This window comes from Ursus americanus, chromosome 19, assembly GCF_024610735.1.
Source record: "Ursus americanus isolate L20-20 chromosome 19, mUrsAme1.1.p, whole genome shotgun sequence".
In the NCBI taxonomy this organism is placed as follows: Eukaryota; Metazoa; Chordata; class Mammalia; order Carnivora; family Ursidae; genus Ursus; species Ursus americanus.
In genome coordinates, this window is record NC_142145.1 from 10,357,951 (window position 1) to 10,384,286 (window position 26,336).

Here is a 26,336-nt window from a genome sequence, read left to right on the forward strand (position 1 = left end):
ATTTCCATTCTTATTTCATAATCATCATTTTAATTTATCCAGTAATACAACTTGTGAAGATTTTGATTAGGATAGCATTTACACTGTGGATCTATTTATTGATAATGCTGTGTAGTCATCTAATTCATAAACCCAGTATTTTTGTTCATTTTTGATCATTAATTTCTCTTTTGTTTCTTTGTAGAGATCTTTAATGATTTTCGTTTAGATATTCCTGGGTATTTTTATTTGTCATATATATTATGTATTTAATTGAAATACTTTATATATTTCTGGTATACCTAAAAATGGAGTTTTGTGTATCTTTTTTCTTCCTGTAACCTTGCTAATTTAACTATTTAATATTCTCGTGTAAACTTTTTTATAGGTATATTCTGCTTGATTTTCATCAAAAATACTGTTGCCTTTGAATAATTATTGTAATTTTAAAAAATGTTTCCACTATCTATCTATCTGTCCGTCCATCCATCCATCCATCCATCTATCCATCCATCCATCATCTATGGATCATTGGTCTGTCATTGTCATCATCTTTAATCATTCATTTCGGTATACATGGCATTGCCTCATTGCATTGTCTGAGAGGTTCAATACAATGCTTTAAAAAATAGCAGTGATAATAAACTCTTGCTTTTTAACTACTTCAGAAGGAAAAGTTCTAACTCTTCACAATTAAATATGATTGCTGTCAAAGTTTAAAAATGCCCTTAATCAGATTTAGAAAGCTGCCCTTTTTTCCTAATTTTCTGGGTTTTTATTGAAAATAGAAATGGAATATTTTCAGATATGTTTTATATATATAATGTGAATTTTTGTTTTACATTTATCTTTTTTAAGCCATTAATGCCACAAATTATATTGGTTCATTTTCGGTTAAAACATTCTTGAATTTTAGTAATCAAAAATTCAAAATGCCTTCTCCTATGAAAATAAACATTTAAAAGTAGTTCCACAGTATGCTAGAGATGGGCCTGTATAAATTATGTTCTTATGTAGAATAATACCCACAATATTTTAGAATCAGCTTTAATCGATAGTGATGGGTAGGTATTGTTAGGGAATGGGATGACCAGGAGACTGGAGCCACAGTTCCCATAAAACTGTTCAGTGATTCTCACAGTACACAAAGATCATGTCATACAAACAGTGATTATGTAAGCCTAGAAAGGCTGCTGTACTTGAAAAGAGCATCCCTGTGCTAGTCATTTGATTCAAATGTGAGTAATGCAGCTGAGATTACTGACAAATAAAGGAAGGGTTACATATGTTTGTATAACAATGAGTATAAATTCAACATTTATTTGTTTCAACCATGAAATATCCCTTTACCTATATTTAACTGGTAATAGAACAAGGGGGAAAGGGGACTGTGGAACAGTTACTGATTTTTTTGCATTGAAGGACACATTATTGGTCTTATAGTGATTTTTTGTTTCAATTTTGTGTGTAATATATAGCTAATTCCTAGCTGCAAGTGAATGTACAGGTGGATTCTCTTACAAATGACAAGGGAAACATAAATGGAAAACATTAAAAAAAACATATCAAAGTTTTTTGTATTTCTTGACTACTCTAATGTTTATTTATTATTACAGTTTATGCTTTCTTAAAGATTTCTGCAGTATTTAAATTACTGATTAGGAAAATATATAAGCTTACTTATGGCTTTTGATTTTTTTAGAAAAACCTTTTAGAAAATATCTAAGGGCCTAAAGTTGCTTAGCATGTTTTTAATGAATTGTGATGTCAATAAAAAAGGCAGGAAACCGCTAAAGTAAATAAAAGAAAGTTAGATTGAGTGATATAAAAATTGAACATTGCTAAGTTCTTTCTGAATTTTACAACCAATAATTTACAAATCATAAGAATTAAAAACAAAACTATATGTAATGACTTTTTTGAAATTCTGTTGCATATTTTTATCATCTTAATTTATTTTATATATATTTGATGGTAACTTAAAATAGGGTAGACATGTATATGTGCTCTCTCACACACATACACACACATAAATACTAGGAGTAAATCACTAGTAGTTGATGAATGTCTATTATCAAGCACTGGGTGCCATTGAGACATTGTAGAATTTTCTCAGTTCTATAGATTGGTACTTTCAATTTAAAATAGCTATAAATCTTAAAAGAGAGAATAATAAATATTTCCCCAGAAATTTGACTTCCTAATAAATTCACATTAGAAAGATATTGTGAATATTTATAATATTGTTTTTATCCACTTAATTTCCTAAGAGTTTGACTTTTTGGATTTTCCACACACTCAGAAATTATTTTATGACTCATTAATATATTAGGTTTTCCATTTAGTAGAGAGCAAGGGAGTGACACATTAGAATACCAAAGAGGTACATTCTGCTTAGAAGTAAATGAAGCATCAGTTTAAAATGTTCTTGAAAAAAAAATGGAAAAAAAACCCTTAACTTTGTAACTTGTTTTTCTATAAATGGAGAACAGGGTATCTGTGACTCGGTGCATTTTCGTGATCTTCCTGGTGCTCATTTGTATAGTACTATGTAAGGAAGCCTAAAGTCCTAATAGTAAGAATTTCTTTTGGTCAACAACTAACCATACAGTGATTTTGACTATTGCTCCAGAAGCTAGATACAGGTAGTCTAGTTCTGGAATCTAGGGAAAGAAATGAAATGGAGACATAGGAAATGTAGAAAAAGTAAATGGATGTGTGCACAGAAGGTAGTTAAAAAAACAAGTCTTGCCCAGTACAAACTGAATTGATGTCCCTAAGAATCCTTTTCTTGGAATAACTCCTTATAATTACTACATAAATGGCTTTTATTGTTTGCTGATTATTTATTGATTTATTTTATTGAGATATAATCAACATACAACATTGTGTAAGTTTAAGGTCTACTATAATTTGATTTGATACATTTATATATTGTAATATATAGTTACCACCTTGGCATTCGCTGGCATCTTCATCACCTCATATAATTATCTTTTGTGTGTGTGGGTGGGGGGAGACCATTTAAGATCAAGTCTCTTAGCGACTTTGAAATATGCAATATAATATTGTAAACTGTAATTACCATGCTGCTCATTAGCTCTCCAGAACTTATTAATTTTCTAACTGCAGTTTTCTAGGTTTTGATCAACATTTACTTAATTCTCCCACCCTAAACCCCTGTTAACCAGCAGTTTACCCTCTGTTTTTATGAGCTCAGCTTTTCTAGATTCCACATATAAATAATATCTTTGTCTTTCTCTGTTTGCCTTATCTGGCTTAGCATACCGTCCTTAAGGTCCATGTTGTCACAAATGGAAGGAATGTACTGTAAAACACTTGAAACTAAGGTGTTCACATTTTGTGTGGTTGTACAGTATACAACAAGTGTTAAGCAACTAGCAAAATACTAAGACAAAAGAGCAAATATCACATACATTTAAGGGCCACGGCAAGAGTTTCAACAATTTTACTACAGAAGACTAGAAGGGCTTCCTCTTAGAGTGTCTTAGTTTATAAAATTAGATTGTAATGAAAATATTAATGATGCTGGTTGTAAAGAAAATCACATAGGCTATTTGATTCTGTGATGTTCATGTTGCCATTCTTGTTGACACAGAACATAATGTTTCAATAAATGCAGATTTCCAACAAGACCCAAAATGCTATTCCATGTTTACATAAAGATGATTAAAAAGCTCAATAATTTTAAAGATATATATATATATAATTTAAGAATGGAGCTTAAATGTACAAATGCTTACATTGTGTTTTATTGATTGTTACTTAATTTTAATGAGAACACTTTACGTTATCAATATCTGGTAGATTTTGCTTTGTACTTAAAAAAAAAAGAATTCTTCAAAGTAAGTTTTTTATAGAAGGGAATTAAACAGGGAAGATAATTATGCCCTTCCTCAACTTGATACTAATTCAAGCACATCAATAATTTTTGTTAGTATTTTATCAACATTCTGTGACTTTTTTGAGTTATAGGTCACAATATGATTTTTAAAGTAAACTGCTTCCAATTCCCTTTTGATTCTTCCACTAATAATACACCTTTGAAAGATCCTGAATGGATCTTGTCATGGATCATTTAATAGTTACATTCATTACGGCATAGAACTACATGTTTAAAATTCTACATTGCATATAGGAATTAGGGCTGTTTTGCATGAGGCTATATTCTCTTGTTTATACAGAATGATACTAGTTTTATAATTCTGAGTAAGGAGGGCTTGTCTTTTATTGTATATCATCATCTTGCTAAAGAGAGAATGCTGTATAGAACTGAATGCATTGTTCAATAATACCACAGTCTTACATTCTTGTTACTATTTATATTTTCTTCAGGAACATTCGTCATCCAGGTGACAGCAAGTGATGCTGATGACCCTTCAAGTGGCAATAATGCTCGTCTCCTGTACAGTTTACTACAAGGCCAACCATATTTCTCCATTGAACCAACAACAGGTATTTCTGAGTGAAATAAAGTGCAATTCAACAGGATTCTAAGTAGGCAAATGTCAGAGCAAAAATCATCTGCTTATAAACATGCTGTACAGTAGATCTGATGTTTCAATAAATAAATGGGTTGTAATTTTAAACATTCAATTCTTTTTAGGCTTTTAGCTGATTTTTCTAACTCTCAGAGTTGAATTTTCCAACTCTGTACCACAAATCATTTGTGTATAAGGTATACAACATATGTAAAGATTAAGACAAATCAGTTAGAAAAAGAAAAAAAAAACAATTTAAAACTATGCTGAAAGACATGTAAAACAATTGACTAAAATTTGATATTAAAAAAGCCTGTAAGCATATTAAAAATGATGAACCTCACTAGTCATGGAAATGCAAACGAAAATCACATGAGATACACCTCCACACTCAATCCTCTCCAGTGTCAAACATAGGGATACTAGCAGTGTCTAATATAGTCACAGTTTCTACAGTGATTCATATAAAAGATTATACTTGTAAAACACTTTAGTCCACAATTAAAATGCCATCACAGTATGATCCAATTTATCCTTTTTTGTTTTTACGGGTCTCACAATTTTTCAATGAACACTTTTCCCCAAACGTATTTGAGTACTGGCCATTCTCTTTCTTCATGTTAGTGTTCCCAAAATCTTTAGGTCAGCATCCCCTTGTCCTATGCACCACCTTAAATTTTTCCTAGTTTTCTTTTTTGCAGTGATAATTACTTTTTCACTGAATAATTTTATGGAAAGTTGATATTTATTACATTTATTATGGTCCATCGTGAGTTTGAAAATCTGTGTATATATTTATCTCTATTGGTAGATTATGAATAACTGTCAGTCAAAAAAAAAACCTTTCTTCACATATCATGACTTCAAATAGACTTTAACATCACAGGTGCACAATATTTTTTTGCATAAATTTGGTGTTGTAATTTCCACATTTATTCATAATTCACTTATTTCAAATTTAAGGGAAAAGTTAACTGTAGCACACAAATATGTTAGAGAAGATAGCAGAAAATAATTTGAGGTAAAAATAAGATATTCCTCTTTTCTACCTGCAGATTATATTAATATAGTTATTTTATTAAGGGTCTACTTATGTTCTTAGTATATGATGACTGTGCTAAACTCCAGGCAGAGTTGGTGTTTATTATTATTATTATTATTATTATTATTATTATTGTTATTTCTTCAGGACAATGTCTAGCATATTGTAGTGGTTTGAGTGTGTCGAAAGAATGATTATATGATTGAATTCTTAAGAAATTAACTAGGAGGATATCATGGTTAATAGTGAAATAATTTAAGTTTTATTACATTTTTAAAGGAGTCATAAGAATATCTTCTAAAATGGATAGAGAACTGCAAGATGAGTACTGGGTAATTATTCAAGCCAAAGATATGATTGGTCTGCCTGGAGCACTGTCTGGGACAACAAGCGTATTAATTAAACTTTCTGATGTTAATGACAATAAACCTATCTTTAAGGAAAGTAAGTAGAAAACATCCTGAATTTTCATTATAACATAATTATACGTATGTTAAATATATGCAGATGTTAGTGTTTACATCTAAAGCACTGCAACAGCACTAAAATTATATAAAATAATTTCTTTAATTATTCTGTGTGACTATTTTTATTAGTGTGAAAAGTCAAATACAAATGAAGGAGTAATGTGTTTTCTTTCAATTGCTTCTGTAACAATTTCCACAAACTTCACATCTTAAACAAATCATTATCTTAATGAAATCTGTTATAGGTGTCACCAGATTAAATTCAAGGTGTCTGCAGGGCTGTGTTCCCTTCTCGAGGATCCTGGGGAGAATCCATTTCTTTGAATTTGGTTGTTGGCAAAATTCAGTTCTTTATGTCTGTAGGATTAAGGTCTCTGTTTCCTTGATGGATGTCAGCTGATGGACATTTTTAGCTCCTTGAGGCATCTTTCTGATTCTTGTATATAACTCACGCACCTCAAACACAGCAAAAGGTGTCAAATCCTACACACACTGTCATCTCTCTGACCGACACTTATGCCTCTTCTTCACTTTTAAGGACTGATGTGATTGGATCAGGCCCACTTGGTTAAACCAAGACAGTCTCTGCATCTCAAGATAGCTGATTACCGATATGAATTCCACCTGCAACCTTAATTCCGTTTTGCCTCTTTATGTAATATGTTCATTGATTCTGAGATATTTGAACACATATATTTTGGGGGACTCACTTTTCTACCTATGACAGTAATGATTTGAAATGATAATATTTTATTTTTTTAATTTTATATTTATTTTTATTCAATATATTAAAACTAAAAAGAGAAACACAGTTCACCTATTTCTATATTCACCTATGATTCATATATATGAAAAATATCTGTATAATATTTCACATATAAGAGAGGTCATATGGTCTTTGTCTTTTTCTTATTTCACTTAGCATCATGCCGTTGAGTTCCATCCATGTTGTTGCAAATGACAAGATTTCATTCTTTTTTATGACTAAGTAATGTGTGTGTGTGTATGTGTGTGTGTGTGTGTGTGTGTATCCTAATATTTTTATCCACTCATCCATTGATGGACACTTAGGTGGTTTCCATATTTTGGCTATTGTGAATAATAATGCAATGAACATGGGAGTGCAGGTATCTTTTCTAATTAGTGTTTTCATTTTCTTTGGATGAATACCCAGAAGTGGAATTGCTGGATCATAAGGTAGTTCTATATTTAATTTTTCAAAAAGCCACCATACTGCTCTCCATAGTGACTGCACCAATTTACATTCCCACAAACAGTTCACAAGGGTTCCCTTTTCTCCATGTCCTCACCAACACTTGTTATTTCTGGTCTTTTGAATAATAGCCATTCTGGCAGGTATGAGATAATATTTCATTGTGGTTTTCATTTGCCTTTCCCTGATGATTAATGATATAGAGCATTGTTTCATGTATCTGTAGCCATCTGTATCCCTTCTTTGGAAAAACATCTATTCAGATCTTCTGCCCATTTTTAATATTGCTATTATTTTTATTATTATTATTTGATTTTGAGTTCTCTGAGTTCCTATGTATTTTGGATATTAGTCCCTTATCAGATATATGACTTGCAAATATTTCCTACCACTCAATAAGTTGCCTTTTCATCCTTTTGATGGTTTCCTTTGCTGTGTAGAAGCTTTTTAGTTTGATATAGTCCATTCATTTTTTTTCTTTTGTTGCTTTTGTTTTTGGTGTCAGATTAAAAAAATCATCACCAAGCCCTAGGTCAAGGTGCTTTACTGCCTGTGTTTTCTTCTAAGAGTTTTATGGTTTCAGGTCTCAGTTCAAGTCTTTAATCCATTTTGAATTCTGTTGCATTCTTTTGCATTCATTTGTCCAGTTTTTTCAACACCATTTATTAAAGAAACTGATATTTTGCTATTGCATATTTTTAGCTCCTTTGCCATAAAATAACTGACCATATATGTGTGGGTATTTTTTACTCCTTAGCATGAATAGGCCCCAACTGCTCTGATGATTTAAGTTATAAATACAAGTTAAATCACTCAGCGTGCTTCAGAAGGAATTTCTTTTGAAATTCTTAGGAGAAATTATTATTTTCTTAGGAGTCCCCCCCACCCAGGGGATTCTGTCTCAGCTGCAGAAATAAATTTATAAGCAAGTTTAGGAATCATGAGCAATTATGATAGGAGGAATGTATAAGCATGATTCTAGCACCATTAAGTTACCTCACTCTTTTAAATGCTTTTCTCTATTTCTATCCCACACCATAATCGTGTGAAAATATGTGTATTGACTGTTCTTCCAGAACAGAAGCATGCTGACCTCCTTAGTCTTATTCAAACTACTTCCCCTATTGTAACCCCGTTAGCCTCCTCTCCTTTTAAATATTTAATACATATCTCCTCTGATATGCACAACCTCCCCTCACCTCTCAATCAAGGGCATCCACTCTGCCTGTTAATTACTATTAACATTCAAACGTGTGGTTGTTGTTGTTTTCATCTTAAAAAAATAAATAAATACATTATTGACTCCACTTCCATATCTAGCTAACCATGCTTCATTTTCTTTTCTTTTCTTTTAGAGAAAAGAATTTTTAAAGTGTTGTCAAACTCATCAACCTATTTACTGTCTTTTAAACTCTCTGGAGCCCACTCCAGTTGGGTTTCATCCACGCTACTCCACCAAACTGATCGGTCAATTCTATCAATAATCTTTGTGCAACTAAATCCAATCAATTCTCAGTCCTAATATAGTGTGATTTTTCAGCAGAATTTGACAGAATTACTTCGTTCTCATGTACTTTATCTTCTATCTCACTGGTCACTTTTTAATAGTCTTCCTTGCTTCATCTTCATCTCTACATACTGTAAACTTTGGTGTAGTTCTGCTATCAAGCCTTAGGACCTCATTTCTCTTCCATCTGCATTCACTCCTTGATACTCTCATCTGGATACAAGACTTTAAATTCCACCTCTATGCTGACACAATTCCCAGATAGTCACTTCCAGTATGAACCTCTCCAATGAAACACACATGTGGATATCCAACTGTCTACTCAATATCATCATTTATATGATATATACATTTAAATTTGACATGTGTTTGAGTTCCTGATCATGTCTGCCACCTCCTTTAAGCCTCCTCTTTTTACAGCTTTTCCCATTCAAAGACTGTCAAATCCAGCCTTCATTGCTCAGTGCAAAATCTCACCCATTCAATTCAGATTCAATTCAATTCAAACAATCCAATTTAGATTACACTGGGTGAAATCTAGGTCAATTCTAATTTCTAACTCAGACTGAATTGATGATCAGTTCTGCACAATTCCTGCTAGTCTCTTATTTTCAATATTCTATGAGCGTGCACATGTACACACACACACACTCTCTCTCTCTCTCTCACACACACACACACACAATCTCTCCTGATAATAGAAACTTACTTTGTTTAAAGATTTTGAAGTCACCTTCCCCTCTGTTCTTTCTCTCACATTCAAAATTCAATCCTGTGCAGATCTTATTGGCTCTACCTTTTAAAAATATCCATAATCTGAACAGTTCTCACCAATTTTATTTGCAACCTTGGATCATGCTACCCACTTAATTTGTCTCCATTATTGCCATAGGCTCCCATCTAGTCTCTCTGCTTCCACTTCTGTTCTCCTTTGGTCTACTTCCAACACAACTTTATTGATCTTGTTGAAATGCAGGTCAGATCATATCACTTAAGTGTCTTACCATGTCACTCAGAGAAGAAGTCACAGGCCTTAATATAACCTCCATTGTCCTAAACAATTTGCCATCATCCAGTCCTGTTCCATTACCTGTGGGAGTTCATGTAGTAGCATTCTACCCCTTCTTCATGGACAAACCAACACCAGGCAGTTGACGTACTCTCTGTCACTGGAAAACTCCAGCCACTGGTTTTGTGGTCTTTCGACTTGCTCTTCCCTCTTCCTGAAATTATATTTTCTCAAATATGCATTTTCTCACAATGGGAAAAAAAAAACCACAACACTTTGTGCAGCACAGTTAAGCTGTTACTTCCTGAAAATAGTAGAAATATCAGCAACTTTTAAGTAACGTTTCTCCCATGTTAAAAAAGAAAGGACAATCTCACAAGGCAGTCTATGAAGTGACTTGCTATATTCTTAAGGAAATCAATAATCTCTTTAAGAGAAAAAATGATTATGTGTTCCTTTCTTAAATTCTACAAAGTTTCGTTCTTTTTTTCCTAAAGATTTAATTTATTTATTTGAGAGAGAGAGAGAACATGAGCAGGGGGAGGAGCAGAGGGAGAAGCAGGCTCCTCGCTGAGCAGGGAACCCAACACGGGACTGGATCCCAGGACCCTGAGATCAGGACCTGAGCCAAAGTAAAGCACTTAACCAAATGAGCCACCTTGGCCCCCAAGTTTCATTCTTTAGAATATTGACAAATATGATTATTTCCCACATCTTAACATAAACCATAAATAATAATTAACAAATAGCTAACTCTTTATCAGTTTCATGCAGGTTACTTCTGAAAAATAAAGGAAACAAATCTCAATTATTTTTATTTACATCTGTGTATTTCAAATATAACTGCCGTTGTTTTCATGTATCCAAAACAATGGGGTCATCTGACTCCAACGTGGTTTTCTTACTTCATCCAGTCACTAACTCCTGTGGATCCACTCCCCCCCCCTCATTTCCAATATGGCCAACACACTCAGGCTCAGAATCTAAAAATTAAACTATTACACTTACAGCTCACTTACTTGCTTTATTCTCTCCCATCTCTAATCCAAATTTATATTTACTAGTAACTTTTTTTAAAAGATTTTATTTAATTATTTGTCAGAGAGAACAGAGAACAAGAGCGCACAACCAGGGGAGTGGCAGGCAGAGGGAGAAGCAGGATCCCTGCTGAGCAAGGAGCCCTATGCGGCCCTGGATCCCAGAACCCTGGGATCATGACATAAGCAGGTGCTTAACTGATTGAAACACCCAGGTGTCCCACTAGTAACTTTAGATATCAGAGAATGCTTAAGTGAAATTGAAAACTATTTTTATCAAATTTAATTGGGATGGTTGAAGGATATAATAAAAAAATCCAAAAATATCAACAAAGTATTTGTATGAATAGAAATTTGAAAATTATATGTACTGGTATTAAGACTTCCTAAGCCAGATTTGAGAGACATTAATAGGTCCTCAAGTAGGATATTAGGGAAATACAAAATACAGATTACAAAAATAAATAAGGGGTAGATATTGATTTAGAAAAAGTAACTGGTAGAAAGTGAGAGTATGGGTTTTCCCATAGTCCACAAAAAAGGGTACTAAAATTGGGAGTTTCTTACGTTTATTATTTTTGTGAAATATCTTGAATTTTGTTTTTAAAGGTTTATACCGCTTGACTGTTTCTGAATCTGCACCTGCTGGAACTTCAATAGGAAAAATCATGGCATATGATAATGACATTGGGGAGAATGCAGAAATGGATTATAGCATCGAAGATGATTCACAAACATTTGACGTAATTACTAATAATGAGACACAAGAAGGAATAGTTATATTAAAAAAGGTAGATATATTTTCAATATTGACTTTGCAGAAGAATACAAAATCAAATCAGAAATACATACAATTATTTTGTGTAGCCAGTTAGTTATTGCTTCATTAAGTAATTGAAATGAGAACCTGTGGTTTATGATTTAGGGAGCAGAGGAACTTAGAGATGAGACAGAGTTATTACAGAGTCTCAAATTATTTGTAGAACAGTTTTTTTCTTTATTATTTTTTTAAAAGACTTTTAGAGGACAAACGTTTTGGAAAGATCTTAAATAAAAAGAAATTAATTCTCAATTCCATAGGATATTTATGCCCAGACAAGTACAATTTTAATCCTAAAAAAATGTAACTGTTATTCCAAACCATTGCATAACCGATGAAGATAACAAAACACTTACAGGGCTTTGCCGTGCAGCTGCTTAATGATCATATCAGAGGGATCCAACCAAGTACGTAAGAAGCAAAATCTAACTACAAAGCAACTGAGACTTCATAGCCCAAACTTTTTTTCTAAATAATGTCTTGGGTTACTGAAGCCATTTCTTCTTCTGTACACTGTATTTCTTTGTAGGAAGTGGATTTTGAGCACCAGAACCAATATCGTATTAGAGCAATTGTTAAAAACCGCCATGTTGATGAGCAGCTCATGGAATACCATGTTGAAGCTTCCACCACTTTCATTAGGATCCAGGTGGAAGACGAAGATGAACCTCCTGTTTTCCTCCTTCCATATTACCTATTTGAAATCTTTGAAGAAAGCCCACATGGATCATTTGTAGGCATGGTCTCTGCCACAGATCCAGATCAGAGGAATTCTCCTATCAGGTATGTTTGGGAGGCCAGCTTTGTATTAATATATGAGTGAATACAAACTAGCCTGAAAATAAAATTTCATAGAAATGTAAGAAAGGTAAATCTGTATTCCTCTTTATGGTACTTATTAAATTTGCAACATTTTAAACCAGTTAAAACAGGGAGCTCACTATTGATAAAATTGTAGTGAAAGAAGCAATTGCAGTTGTACAATAAATAGACAATCAAAATTTCAAATTCAGTGAAATCAACTCTACTAATTGGGGTAAGTAGGTGAGGGAGAAGAAACCATTGATTATGCCGAGTCAGAAGCAAAACTGACCAAAATGTGCTCCATTTAAATACTACTTAATTAATATTCAAAAATCGAGAAAGCTTTCACAGGATACCACTTAAAGTAGTGAAAATGAAATAAGTTCAGTCGGTTAGAAATATGTTTCTGTGTTGCAATTAAACAATACTTATCTATTAATCTAGTCTGTTATTTTCAGGTATAATATTTTCATTTTCATTAGACCTGGTTAGACATAAAAACAAAATCTGTTATATTTCCTTCCACCACCTTCTCTTACTCATCTGTTCTCCACACTTCACAGTTCTGAGAATTTTACAAACTTCCATGTAGTTATTAAGATGCTGACTACTGCTTTGCACTTTGTAGGAGCTATGATACAAAGAAGCTTCTTTAGATTTTTGAGACAGACGATGCTCCCACTTTACCACTGTAAATTTTAATCATAAAACATTGCCTTGTAATATGTAGATACAGTTCTTATTTAGTAGTACTACTTTTAGTAATAAATATAAGAATATATGTGGTATTACATATATAATTATAACCCAGTAAATGAATTATTTAGATTTTTTTAAGTAGTATATCTATTCACCTATGTATTGCTCTTTTGAGAATACTAAAGAATACATAATTCTAAAAAAATGCTTTAAGGATTAAGATGTTTATTATATTATCATTTATAATAATAAAGTGTTGGAAACAATTTAGATATCTAACTGTAGTGGTATAATTAAGGCAATGGATGATAAATGCTTGACAGTGATGACTGTGAACATAGCTAAAAGCATGGTGTGATTTAAAAATAATACAAAATTTCTAGAGTTGTATGTTTACGACAAGTAAAAGTATTTCCTATCTTTGAGTCAGATAAGTGAGCCACACCCAGATATTAACTGGGGTTGTTTTATATTATCACTATTGGTGGTTACTTACTTTCTTTTCTTTCTTTTTTTTTAAGATTTTATTTATTTGACAGAGAGAGCTTGAGCTGGGGCAGGGGGAAGGGTAGAGGGAGGGGGAGTGGGAGAAACAGGCTCCCTGGTGAGCAGAGAGCAGGACATGGGGCTGGGACGGAGGGGACATGGGGCTTGATCCCAGGACCCTGGGATCATGACCTGAGCAAAACGCAGATGCTTAACCGACTGAGCCATCCAGGCGCCCCTACTTTATTTTCTACCAAAAATATTTTAGCTAATAATTTTTACCTTTATAATGAAATTAACTACTTTAAAATTTTTTGTTAGTGACTATCAAAAGAATATTTTTAATGTCTTTTATGCAAAAGATCTAAAAAATGTTTCAAATCAAATGATAAATGATTTCAATTTGAGTTTTAATGTGGTATATCTTCCTTAATATTACTACATGGTAAAACATATGAAAACCAAAGGAAATTAAAAGGCATTTTATTTTGCCCACAGGGGTGTTCCCTGTTTGGGGGAAATCAATTAACACATAGTAAAAAATTACATTATACGTAATTCAAGTAACTCATATTACTTAGTTTTTCCTTCCGTGTAAGAATTACCTGGTATTTCTCTGAAGTATGGAGATTCTTAGGCTCAATTTCAGCAAGTCTTGGGTGAGGTAAACCGGCTTAACAAATTGTTCTTGCCATTGTTGTCATTGTTAAGTGCAGAAAAGCGTGAGAGAGTATGCCTTGATGTGAATTAATAAACTCTGTGGTAAATGTTTAAGAAAAATGGGGTGCAGGTATAAAGAATGCAGTAATTAGACCTGAAATTGATCAGTCATGAGCAAGACAACCAAGGGGGAAAAAAGAATAGACAAATGCTAACATTATCTGAAATGAAAGAGGGATCATAACTTTTGATCCCATAGACATTAAACAATATTATAGGAAAATACTATGAATGACTCCAAACCCATGAATTCAGACCAATTCCTTGAAATTCCTTCAATGAAATTACCAAACATTCACATAAAAAGATGAATAACCTGAGTAGTCATGTGTGTGAGAAACAGGAAGAGCTTTGTGGGTATTCGGGAGTGTTGGGGGTGTTCTCCTGTGGAAGAGCTGTCTTTGAACATCTTTCATCTGTGCTGTAATGGAAGCACTTAAAAATCCTTGAAACACCCAGTGGATCTGCAGCGTACTTGGAAAAAGCCAGCTTTTGTATATGGGGTTGGCTCTCACGTGTCTCAGTTGTTTCGTCTATGAAATAGGAATGTACTTTAGTAGAGGCATATGAGGATTAAGAACAAGAGGCACAGGCAGGTATCCGGAGAAGCATGCATGGAAAAACCATTTGTTAATCATTCAGGCAAGAGCTGTTGGCAGTAGGAAAACAGTGCACAGTCACATTGTATTCATTCAGAATTTTGTAGGAATGAAAAGTTCCATAAAAAGGAATTCCAAAATGAACCAGACATCAAAACATCACATTTTAAGCTTTTTAGCTCAAGCTCTTTCTAAAATGTATTGCACACATCTTTCCTAAGTGGCGTGTATTGACTATTATTTAGAATGTTACTGATGACTCAAGGCCATAATTTTCAAAAACTTTTATTTGAAAATTATGTCAAACATTTGATTGGTTTTATTTGGAATGGTTTATTATAGAAACAGGATATTCTAGATATATTATACAAAATATTAACTGTTAAACTACTGTTGCTCTCTGTCAACAAATCTCTTAAGTAGGAAATGTGACCATTTGTGGATATGTCAGTAAATTGCTTACAAAGGTTTAAAATGGGGTAGAGTTAAAACCAAATTCCTCTAAAGCTTAATTTTCTGTAATTTCTATTTTAATTCTCCCCTGAACACCAGTCTACAAATCAGTGCGATATTTTTAGAGACCTGTCAATTCAAGATTAAAATATTCTCATCTCTTGCCACATAATTATGGCAAACCTCATTGATGTCTCATCAAAGTCTTCAGGAATATACGTGCAATGAGAAGTCATCATTGAACCCAAGTTATTACTCTTCTTTAATTTTTATTATTAATCATTTGCAAGCAGATAAGACATGCGAGTACTTCAAAGGCTCCTTTCATTGTGGAGTTTGAGATCATTTTCCAGGCTTTTGCATGAGGGAATTTTATTATCTGGCTTCTTTCCATGCATGTTCTAACAGCATATTCCATCTACTATCATTACTTTTGGGGGATATATATATATATATACACACACACACACATCTCTCCTTTTTATTAAATATTATCAAAGCATTTTCTTTAACAAAACCGAACATTTCTCATATGTCAGCAATTGGGTAATTATAATATAATTCACAGATTTAGCAAGCATCTAAATGGTGTAGGAAAGAGACTCAGCAGTTTAGGGTGAAGATATGCTTTGCGTTGCTTCAAAGGAAAAAACAGAGTTAACAAGCAATAATTTTTACTGCTATTTATTTGTACTTCTCTTAATTTTGCAAATACATTTTACCATTTCTTTTTAGCTAAATCATTCACTTATTAAAATTTTCTTTTAGGATTGAGAATGAATTACGTGTGTTTAGATTCAGCATATGTTAATTTAAATCTGAGGCCATTTTAGTGTAGTTTTTTTCTCTTTAATCCTCACCAAGTTGAATCTTAAATATATGCATGCACCTTTCTAAAAATTGTTCAGCATTACATTTGCTATATGGAGCATGCATTTAACTTGTCTAATTGCCTCAAAAAGGTTTTATATATCACAGTTATACGGACAAAATAATAAAATTTATAAATGCCTTTTTTTTTTTTTTTGGTGCAGGTATTCTATGACCAGAAGCAGAGTGTTCAGTATTGATGACAATGGCACAATCATCACAACTAACCCTCTTGATCGAGAGATTAGTGCTTGGTACAACCTAAGTATTATAGCTACAGAAGAATGTAAGTACTCATTTAGGACCACACATTGGTTCAGCATATATTTAAACCATTCAGTAATCTCCAAATGTAGGGGAAGAAGGTAGCTTACATTTTGTTGGAATTGGAGTTAAATAATATATATGTCAATTCATATAGGTGTATTTTATTATTTTAGATTACCAATGTCTGTTCATTCCTATTATAGCTTATTTATATACTTACCACTAAATACTTTAAGACCTTTTATCATGACAAATTGAATATAAATTTTGCAAGATGTTTAACTGAGATATATTTAATATATATTTTCTATGGGTTCTCTTTTAAGTTATGAGTTTAATGTAACAAGAAAGTCTTATGTACATTACCCCCCCCAAAAAAATTGACCCTTAAAAAATACGTATAGGTAGAAAAAAGTTATAATATTTATTTCATAGGAATATTTCCCTTAAAGAAAAATTTTAATTTAAAGAAATGTTTAATTAATGTTACACATTCTTTTAGTACTATCCAAAGAGTAGTAAACCTAATGAGTGGGAATTAAAAATTTAAATTTAACGTAATTTAAAATTGACTAGTAATGTCATACCATTTAGCCATAATCAGTTTAGACTGACTGTATTAGTTCATGACAGGACTATTCTAGAAATAAAACACAGAATGCCTGTGCCTTCTTCTATTTCTGGAACAAAATGTTAGCTATATACTCTTGGACATTAGGGACAGGGTAACACTCCAACACTGCCTTTTAAAACTTTAGACATTTAAAAATGATCATATTTCAATGAAATTATGGGGAAAAAATGAAGGATTCAAACAGCAAACATTCATTGGTACATCACAAACAGTAATCATAGTCAGACATTTTCAAATCAAGCTCATATTGGAAGCTGTGCTAATAGTCACATATTCAGTAATCAGTGGGGACCAGTTGTTGTCGTTGTTGTGTGTTCTTATTTTTGTTTTTTATTTTTTGGTTTTCGTTTTTTGTTTCCAGAGATAGGAAGATGATTGCATTTTCAGGTTGTAAAAAGTAGATAAAAATCATCCTAATTCACTACTTGGATAGTGTCTTCAAAATTATCAATTAATTTGGAATTAAGTCAACCATATTAATTAATTTAAGCCCAAAGGAATAGATATAACACAATATAAAAGATTATCAAGATCATCCCCTTTATTTAATTGCTAGGTTTATTATAGTTCAGTAAATAATTAAATTTGTGAATGTGAAATGTTATGGAATGCATCCTTTATAACTGATTTTGTGTAAATTTTAATAATCTTGTTTACTTTTCTGGCTTTTTTTGAAACCGTTAAACATATATCTTATTCCTTACTTATTGAGCAGTGGCTGGGGAATATGGTGGAGTGGAAAGCATCTCTTGCATATTTTTTTGTCATGCACTGAATAGCTCTATGGAAACACTGCAGGAGGACCCAGTCTGGGTTTTGAATTTTCCATTTAACTTAACAACAAAGACTGAGGAACAAATGTTACAGGGAATAAATGTGGGCTGCAACAGAAGAAATGCCAAGGCTCTTGGTGTCAGAAAACACAAAGATGCTTCTGCTAAAAGCAAGAAGCTTTTATTCTTTGGGTTTTCTGAGAACAAATTATTTATAATATCACTATTTACAAAACTGTTCAGAAAAAGACTTCGAATCAATTCAAGGGAAGGGTTGACATCTTTGAAAAATGTGTTTCCCTATAAAATGGTTTTTTAGCTATTACAAGAGTATGTTTTAATAAATGTATATAAACTGTAAGCTTATTTTATATACAAGGGAAAGATTTTTTTTGTAAGAATATATCACTTTTTGTTAAATTAGAAAGGCTACAATATGAGGTATAAGAAAGCAGAATCTTCAAAATGTGTTATGTGTATTCTGAGACAAAAAGCATTCTAATATTTTATAAATGAATAGAGAAAAGGATGAATGAGTGATTGGTATGAAAAGTTGGTGAGATAAGCCAATTATACCCGAATCCCATTAATTACATAATTACTTTTTATCAAAAGGTTTCATGAAGTTCTCTAGAGAGACATTGTTTAAAGTGTTTTTGTGTTGACCCTGCCCTTTTTTAAGACAGTGGAAGTAAATTGTACCATCACAAAATGAAATAAAAACAGTCACACAAATCTCTGGGTTGCAAGATAGCTGCTGTCCCAAAAAATTATTAATGGGACATATGTATATATGTTTGCATTTATATTACAATGTATGTTATCTAATCAGTTTAATTATCTCACCTACATACTGTGTTCAGAGGTGATACCCAAAGATTCAGTAAACAGCACGACAGAAATAATCAGATGGGACCTGAGATCTTACTAAACTATTGCTCTGTACCAGTTGATCTATAGGTTTCACCTTCTTAAGGAAAACAGTGGCTCCAAATGTTCTCTATAATGTACTTACATATGTGAGTGGGTGTGCAACCATATAGTACTCAGGCAATAGAACTGTTTCAATTCGTAGTTTACAATATTACTTACTACATAGGTTTGCACTAAAGACCATAGGTATTATAATGGTGTATATATTGAGGAAAATAAAAATATAAGAACGACAGTAAAAACTGCGTGCCATTTGTGATTCACAAGGAAAAAAAATTCTGGCTTTGTCACTTCTTGTATTTTTAGATATTTGTTTATAAAATATGTATTTTTGCAAGGTGAGCTTTCAGGAATTACATTTTATTAAATAGATTACTTTTATTACATATAAATAAATATATGTTTATAAAAGTATATATATGCATATATACTTTGTGTAAAATTCTACAGTTAATAGCATTTTTATAGCCATTAATAAAAATTTGAAGCAAACATTATTCCTGTTTCAGAGAAGATGAATCTGAAAATTATGCAGTTTATTTGCCCAACTCCTGAATTATGAAACCAGGGATTGATCACAATTATATCTGATTCCAAAGCCTGTCTTAATCCTATGCCATGCTATGCCACAATGTTTCTTACTGAGAGTGTGAGAAATGATACTTGTTTTCAGTGTTTTCTGATTTAGAGATATGCACAATAATCTTAACCAAGTTTCATATTTCTTTTTTTACTCTTAAAAAATAAAGTGTAATTACAAAGTTATTTCAATTACTGACTCAAATGTAAGGTTTAAATTAGTTCTTGTTATATGACCTCCTCGGGGCCAAACAGTTGATACTCTCTATGAGTATGTTAGCCAAATTCTCCTTGGATACTTGTTCTGACTGTGCCCTGAGGTGTGCTCATCACCTGTTGCTGTTGCTTTGTCCATGTTCATTTGTTGATGAAAGCACATGTGGCTGGTGATGTTATAGTCAGTGAAGGGGAGTTTAGGAGATGATTAATTTTTTTTAATAGATTTTGAAGAACAGCATCCTATTGTGCAGAAATATGTTAAAACCATGTTTTTTTTAGGGGTGCCTGGGTGGCTCAGTCAGTTAAGCATCTGACTTGTGATTTTGGCTCAGGTCATGATCTCATGGGTCATGGACTCAAGCCCTGATTGGGACTCACACTCACTGGAGAGTCTGCTTGAAGATTCTCTCCCTCCACCTCTCCCCCCCCCCACATATGTGCATGCATGGGCACGTGTATACTCTCTCTCTAATAAATAAAAGTCTTTTAAAAAGACATGTTTTTTAAAATAAATTTTCTCTTGAAACGTTAAAGCCAGAACATATTTATATTATAATAATTGTTTTATATTTAAAGATATCAAAATAAAACACATGTAAACATTTAAAACAATAAAATAGGGTCATCTGGGTGGCAGTCAGTTGAGCATCTGGCTCCAGATTTCAGCTCAGGTCATGATCTCAGGATCCTGGGATCGAGCCCCATGGGCTCCACACTCAGCAGGGAAGTTAGCTTGAAGATTCTCTCCCTCTTCCTCTGCCCCTCTCCCAGCTCGCATGCTTGCTCTCTTTCTCTTTCTAAAATAAATAATAAATCTTTAAAAAATAAAAACAATAAATTAGTGAACTTGAAAACATTTTAAGTCTTTTGAGGAAAAACAAGTAAATAAGATTTCAAAGTGAATTCAAGGGACAAAATAGAATAAAACAAGATGTTTAATAGATATGTAATTTTAGATACAGAATTTCATAAAATGTGATTAGATCAACATGGAAGTTGGTCACTTGATGCAAGACATATCGATTTATTTAGTAAAGTTTTAAACTTAAAATTTTGTGGGTTATAGAGTATTGTATTAAAACAAATAATTTATAAGGATGCCTGGTGGCTCAGTTGGTTAAACATCTGACTCTTGATTTTCACTCAGGTTATGATCTCAGGGTCCTGGTATCCAGCCCCACATGGGGCTCCTCATTCAGCGGGGAGTCTGCTGGAGAATCTCTCTCATTCCCTCTGCCACCACCACCCCATGCTTACATGTGTATGCTCTCACTGCCTCTCAAATAAATAAATAAATCTTTAAAATAATAATAATAATTTATAAATAAAGGAAGATTAAAAATGTAGTCAAGGAAAACAAATTTGTAAATGCCTGTGAAAGGCAAACAATATAAACTGAATATATTTATTTTACACAGAATTTAATACTTAGAAGTTAATCACTTTCAGAAATAAGTGATTAGAAATGTTATCAAGTACAGGAATTATACAGTTCATGCTGCTCTGCTCCTGGCATTTTAAATCCGTTTTCTTAGAATAAAAAATAATACTTTTAGATAAAAGAGATTATATTCCCACTGTTATTTTTATTATAAAGCTGAAAAGTTACAGCATTGGGAATGAAATTCCAAAATATAATTAGATAAGCATTTTCAGAAAGTCACAAAGTTAGTGTATATTTAACTCATCTTCAAAGATTTTTTGAATTTTTTGTTCCATTTTAAGAAAAATTGGTTAGAAGAAACTTTTGTAACACCAAGTAACCAATTTTCATATACTTTCTCTCTCTGGGATTTTTTCTTGTTCCACATCATTAAACCCATTTTATTTTTTATTTATTTATTTATTTATTTATTTATTTATTTATTTATTTATAAGATTTTATTTATTTATTTGACAGAGATAGAGACAGCCAGCGAGAGAGGGAACACAAGCAGGGTGAGTGGGAGAGGAAGAAGCAGGCTCATAGCGGAGGAGCCTGACGTGGGGCTCGATCCCATAACGCTGGGATCACGCCCTGAGCCGAAGGCAGACGCTTAACCGCCGTGCCACCCAGGCGCCCCCATTAAACCCATTTTAGAACAATTTCGGAGAAAATATTTGTATGTGCCAATTTCCTATTAATGTGGTATCAATATAAAAAATAATTGTTTGAGGGGTGCCTGGGTGGCTCAGTTGGTTAAATGTCTGACTCTTGGTTTCAGCTCAGGTCATGATCTCAGGGTCCTGGGATAGTGCCCCAAGTTGGGCTCTGCACTCAGCAGGGAGTTGGCTTGAGATTCTCTCCCTCGGCCCCTTTCCCTGCTCATGCTCTCTCTTTCTCTCTCTCTCTCTAAAATAAATAAATAAGTCTTTAAAAAAATAATTTTTGACCATATAAGTCTCAATAGTAAGATGAACAAAAACCTGAATGGTAGAAAACTAGGGATCACAATATTGTTACATACACTTGCTGCACAAGGTGAATAACTTGAAACAGTGTAACAGTTATGCTGATTATAGGAAAGAGATGTTCCATTTTAACATTTGTTTCCCCAGAAAATGAAGTTCATTGTACTCTGGCTCTTTCCTGGAAACCTTCCCATATTAAGTACCAAGCTATTTATCAGCATGCCAACTAAGTGACTAAAACTACTAACTACTTTTAAATGAAGCTGTGAAAACATATGTATGTTTTGTACAGTCATAACAATTTTTAATTTAAACTTAAATTTAAACAGATTTTCCAGGAAAAAATATAAAAACTTTAAATGAATTTCCTCTTATTTTTTTTTAAATTATTTTAAATTACTTTTTCCGTTTTATTTACTTAAGCAAAAAGTTATTCTATGGGTATATATTATGTGTGTAAGCCATAAAAAATATGAGCCTTAATTTTTGAATAATTGTATCTTGAAATCTCTAGAAAGAGCCATATCTTAATGTTTTGTTTATCTATTTTTATCCTAAGCATAAGACAGTAGAGTCTCAAGATGATAATTTTTACAATAAATCTCAAGATGATAAATACTAAAGGCTAGATTTTTTGGTATGTAATAAACCTTGCAAATTATAATTTTAATTAATTGGAAATTACAATTTCTGTCATAACTGCAACTATTATTTATTGGGAAAATAATTACAAACAGGCTCATCCCACCCCAGAAAACAACTCCATAATAGTGGAATAGAGAGAAAACAATTTTATAATTGAAAAGCATTCAAACAGAATTTGATGTGTGTTACAGGGATCTGCTGAGATTTCCAAGTCAGAAAGAAATTTCACCCTATTATAGAATCAAGCATCATGTTCTCAAGATAACCAAATACTAGCCTTCCAGTAGGAAGACTTACTATCATGTGTCACACATAGTTCACTCTATGTTCACTAGGTAGACATGACCATCTGTTTTTGCTAACTGGCTTTATCCAAAGGGAAACTAAATTTCTCAGACCTTTATGACAAGAGGTAGTTTGGAACTTCGTCAAAGCCTTTGCTGAAACGAGGCTTCTACCCTCCAAGAGAAACTGGGAGGAAGGAGTGTTATTTTCCTTGATAATTATATTTCAAAGAGTTCGCTCCCAGTACTTGAGAAAGACAAACCTGGTTTGTGAAGTTGGCAAGACATGTATTCAGATTTTAAGGGGTTTACATACATTAAAAAAAAAAAAAACTTAAATTACAAGTTTCCTAAAGTAAATGCTTTAAGATGAGGAACGAGGGAAAATCTTTTCCCTTATTTTCAACAGGGAGAATTAAGCCTTTTTTTTTTTAATGTATTACCCTTACAAATTACAATTGCAAATATAATGCTTTTCCAATAACATAAGAACAGGATATTATAAATAAAAGCATTAAAACAACAAAGAAATCTTCCTCTCCTCAGTCTTTAATTGTATGTACCTTCCCACAGCATTTTTTGAATTAAAAAGAAAACTTTTAAAATATGCAAATACACAATATATTATGTGGCAGCCTGCTTTTTTTTATCATTTTGCAAAATGCCATGTATATCACTGCTGATTAGTAGACAAATAAAATAATAATATTTAATATTTATTGCTTCTGTATGTCCTAAGTAATCTTATAAATGCTTTATGTGTTTTAATTAATTTAATCTTTATAACAGCTCTTATAAGGTTAGTTCCTAGTATCTTTTCCATTTTGCAAAGAAGCAACTGAGACAGTGGTTAAGCATTTTTGTCAAATTGAGGATCAAGATTAAAATCTATTTTTAAAACTCACTATGTTACATTTATTACATTAACTCATTCATTTTTAATAAGCACACACAGTTTCATAGTGTGGTTGTAATTTATTTCTCAGTTCCCTTTAGATATGCATTTGGGTTATTTTCAGTTATTTGAGATGAAAAAAAATTCTAAATAAATTGGATCATATACTCTTTGCATATGCTAATGCCTTGGACTGTAGCATAGGTTTCCCCAAAGGAGATACGGAATTACTGCAAAGATACGTTTAGTTTCTCTCTTACCATCTACTGCCAGATTAGGTTCCAGAAAAGGTTTACATCCCTACTATTTCTCAGTACTATCTTTCATATTTAACATATTTAACCCATAGACTAAGTCATCATTATCTGCACTACTGGTGAGCCAGAGTGTTTGTGAATATTATCATAGAGCAGCATGTTTCAGTTGTGGGCAGTTTTGCCTCCTAATACCTTTGACAATGTCTGAAGCCAATTTTGATGTCACAACTGTGTGGGGAATGCTATTGGCATTTAGTTACTGGAGGTCAGGGATGCTCTGCTAAGCATCCTACAATGCACAGGACAGCCCCCCAAAACAAAGAATTATCCAGTCCAAAATATCAATAGTGAAAAACTGGCATTGATCATTTGAATTTTCTCATCCATGAATTTCTGGTTTGTGATTATTTCCTCAAATTGTTTTTTTTTTCATATCAACTGTCAGAATTTATAAATTAGAGTTATTAAAATTTTATCTTATGATGCAAACATTTTCACAGATCACTGGTGTCTTGTTGTTGTGGCTTTTTAAAACTTTTGGGGGCGTAGGTGGAGGGTAGCATTTTAAAATGTATTTAACCATATCTTCACATTCCTTCATAGTTTCTGTATTTCTTGGCTCACTTAAGAAAATCCTCCCAACTAAATGTATACTTAAAACTTTACCTAGATTTTATTTTATTTCATTTTAAAATTTATTTATTTATTTAGATCCTTATTTTCTGTCTTCGTTTTTAAAAATTGTACTGAACAATGCCATCATTACGAGCACTTATTGCTGGCTTCTTAAACTGCCCTTTCTACTTCAGCTATGACCTTAGACCAGCCATTTATCTGTAATTTGTGGAACTAAATTCTCAATGTTTTTATCAGTAAAGTTAGGGAGGATAATAATTCATTATTAATGAATTAAATGCATTAATATGCATATATTCGACAGTTGCTGGATTTTAGGAAGGTGTCCCTAAACCTGACCATCTTTTTCATTACGTTTCCTCATCAGCTCTGTCTATAGCCCATGGCAAGTAAAAGGCACTTGATAAGTATTGGCTGATGTGAATGTGTTGAGAACACTTTTTCCTAGGCTGTGTTCTTGATAAATATATGTTTATAATAGAGATTCTGTGTTCAGGTAGCTTTTATTCAAGGAAAATAGAAATATGCCACGCATTTGTAATGCAATTTTCATGACCTTTTTTCCCCCTAAAGACAGCATTAACGTTCTTTATTTTCATTCTGTTTATTCAATTTGCAGACAATGTGCAACAAATTTCTGCAGTTCCTGTGTATGTGCAAGTTCTTAATATTAATGATCATGCTCCTGAGTTCTCTGAATATTATGACACATATGTTTGTGAAAATGCAGGCTCTGGTCAGGTAAGGACCTGCAATAAATTGTTAATGTCTAAACATTGCCATATATTATATATAATAACTTTTGCTACCATTCCTCCCATTTTGAAATGATAAAAATAAGCTTTTTTTTAATTATATGAATTACTGCTTTTATGCTGTGAGTTCTGTATAAATTTCTTTTTTAAAAATATATAAATTTAAATTTCTTTTTTAAATTTATAATAAAGTATATAATAAAATGTAAGCTTCAAGCTTTCCACTTTAAAATTCCTCAAATGTTTGAAAAATCTGCTAACACCGGGGATTCATAGTAAACCTTTTATGCTTTGTCAATACAATAAAGAAAAGTTCTTTTTTCTGTAATTCTATAGAACAAGTAATCATATTTCAATTAATTTTTATTTTTTCATTCATCATGGCATGAAACATGATATATAAGCATAAACATGAAGAGAATGAGCTGGATTTTTTTTCTGTAGCTTATAACTACTATATAAGACATACCAACACAAAAGAAACCTAATGTCAAATGAATTACTAGATTTGCAAGGAATAGAGAGCAGACTAATTTTGAAACACATCACCATTACTTCATAATTTTTACCTTTCTTCCTTTCTTCCTTCCCTCCCTCTTTTCCTTTTCTTCTTTCTTTCTTTCTTTCTTTCTTTCTTCCTTTCATTTTTACTTCACAGTTATTTCACACATTTTCTCTTGTGGAGCTCACTTTTTTCATCTGTAAAATGTAATGCTTAAGGTAGATTGTTCTTTGTTTTCAGTTCCAGTACATTAAAATTTTTCTTACGTATCATTTGCAATGATAGAAGCCTATTAAATGTCATAAAACATTTTTAAAGATACATAAACTAGTTTTCAGAATACTGAATGTGTGTATGTA

General features: G+C 32.4%; 1 protein-coding gene across 1 annotated transcript in view; it reads left to right on the plus strand.

Moving 5' to 3' along the window:
* The window catches only part of CDH19 (cadherin 19), a 90,665-nt gene that overhangs the window by 36,386 nt on the left and 27,943 nt on the right, over positions 1-26,336 (plus strand). The window contains exons 4-9 of the mRNA XM_045790244.2: positions 4,336-4,455; positions 5,803-5,967; positions 11,366-11,547; positions 12,106-12,359; positions 16,372-16,493; positions 25,340-25,461. Coding sequence (XP_045646200.1) covers positions 4,336-4,455; positions 5,803-5,967; positions 11,366-11,547; positions 12,106-12,359; positions 16,372-16,493; positions 25,340-25,461 — 965 coding nt within the window. The remainder of the gene's footprint in view (positions 1-4,335; positions 4,456-5,802; positions 5,968-11,365; positions 11,548-12,105; positions 12,360-16,371; positions 16,494-25,339; positions 25,462-26,336) is intronic.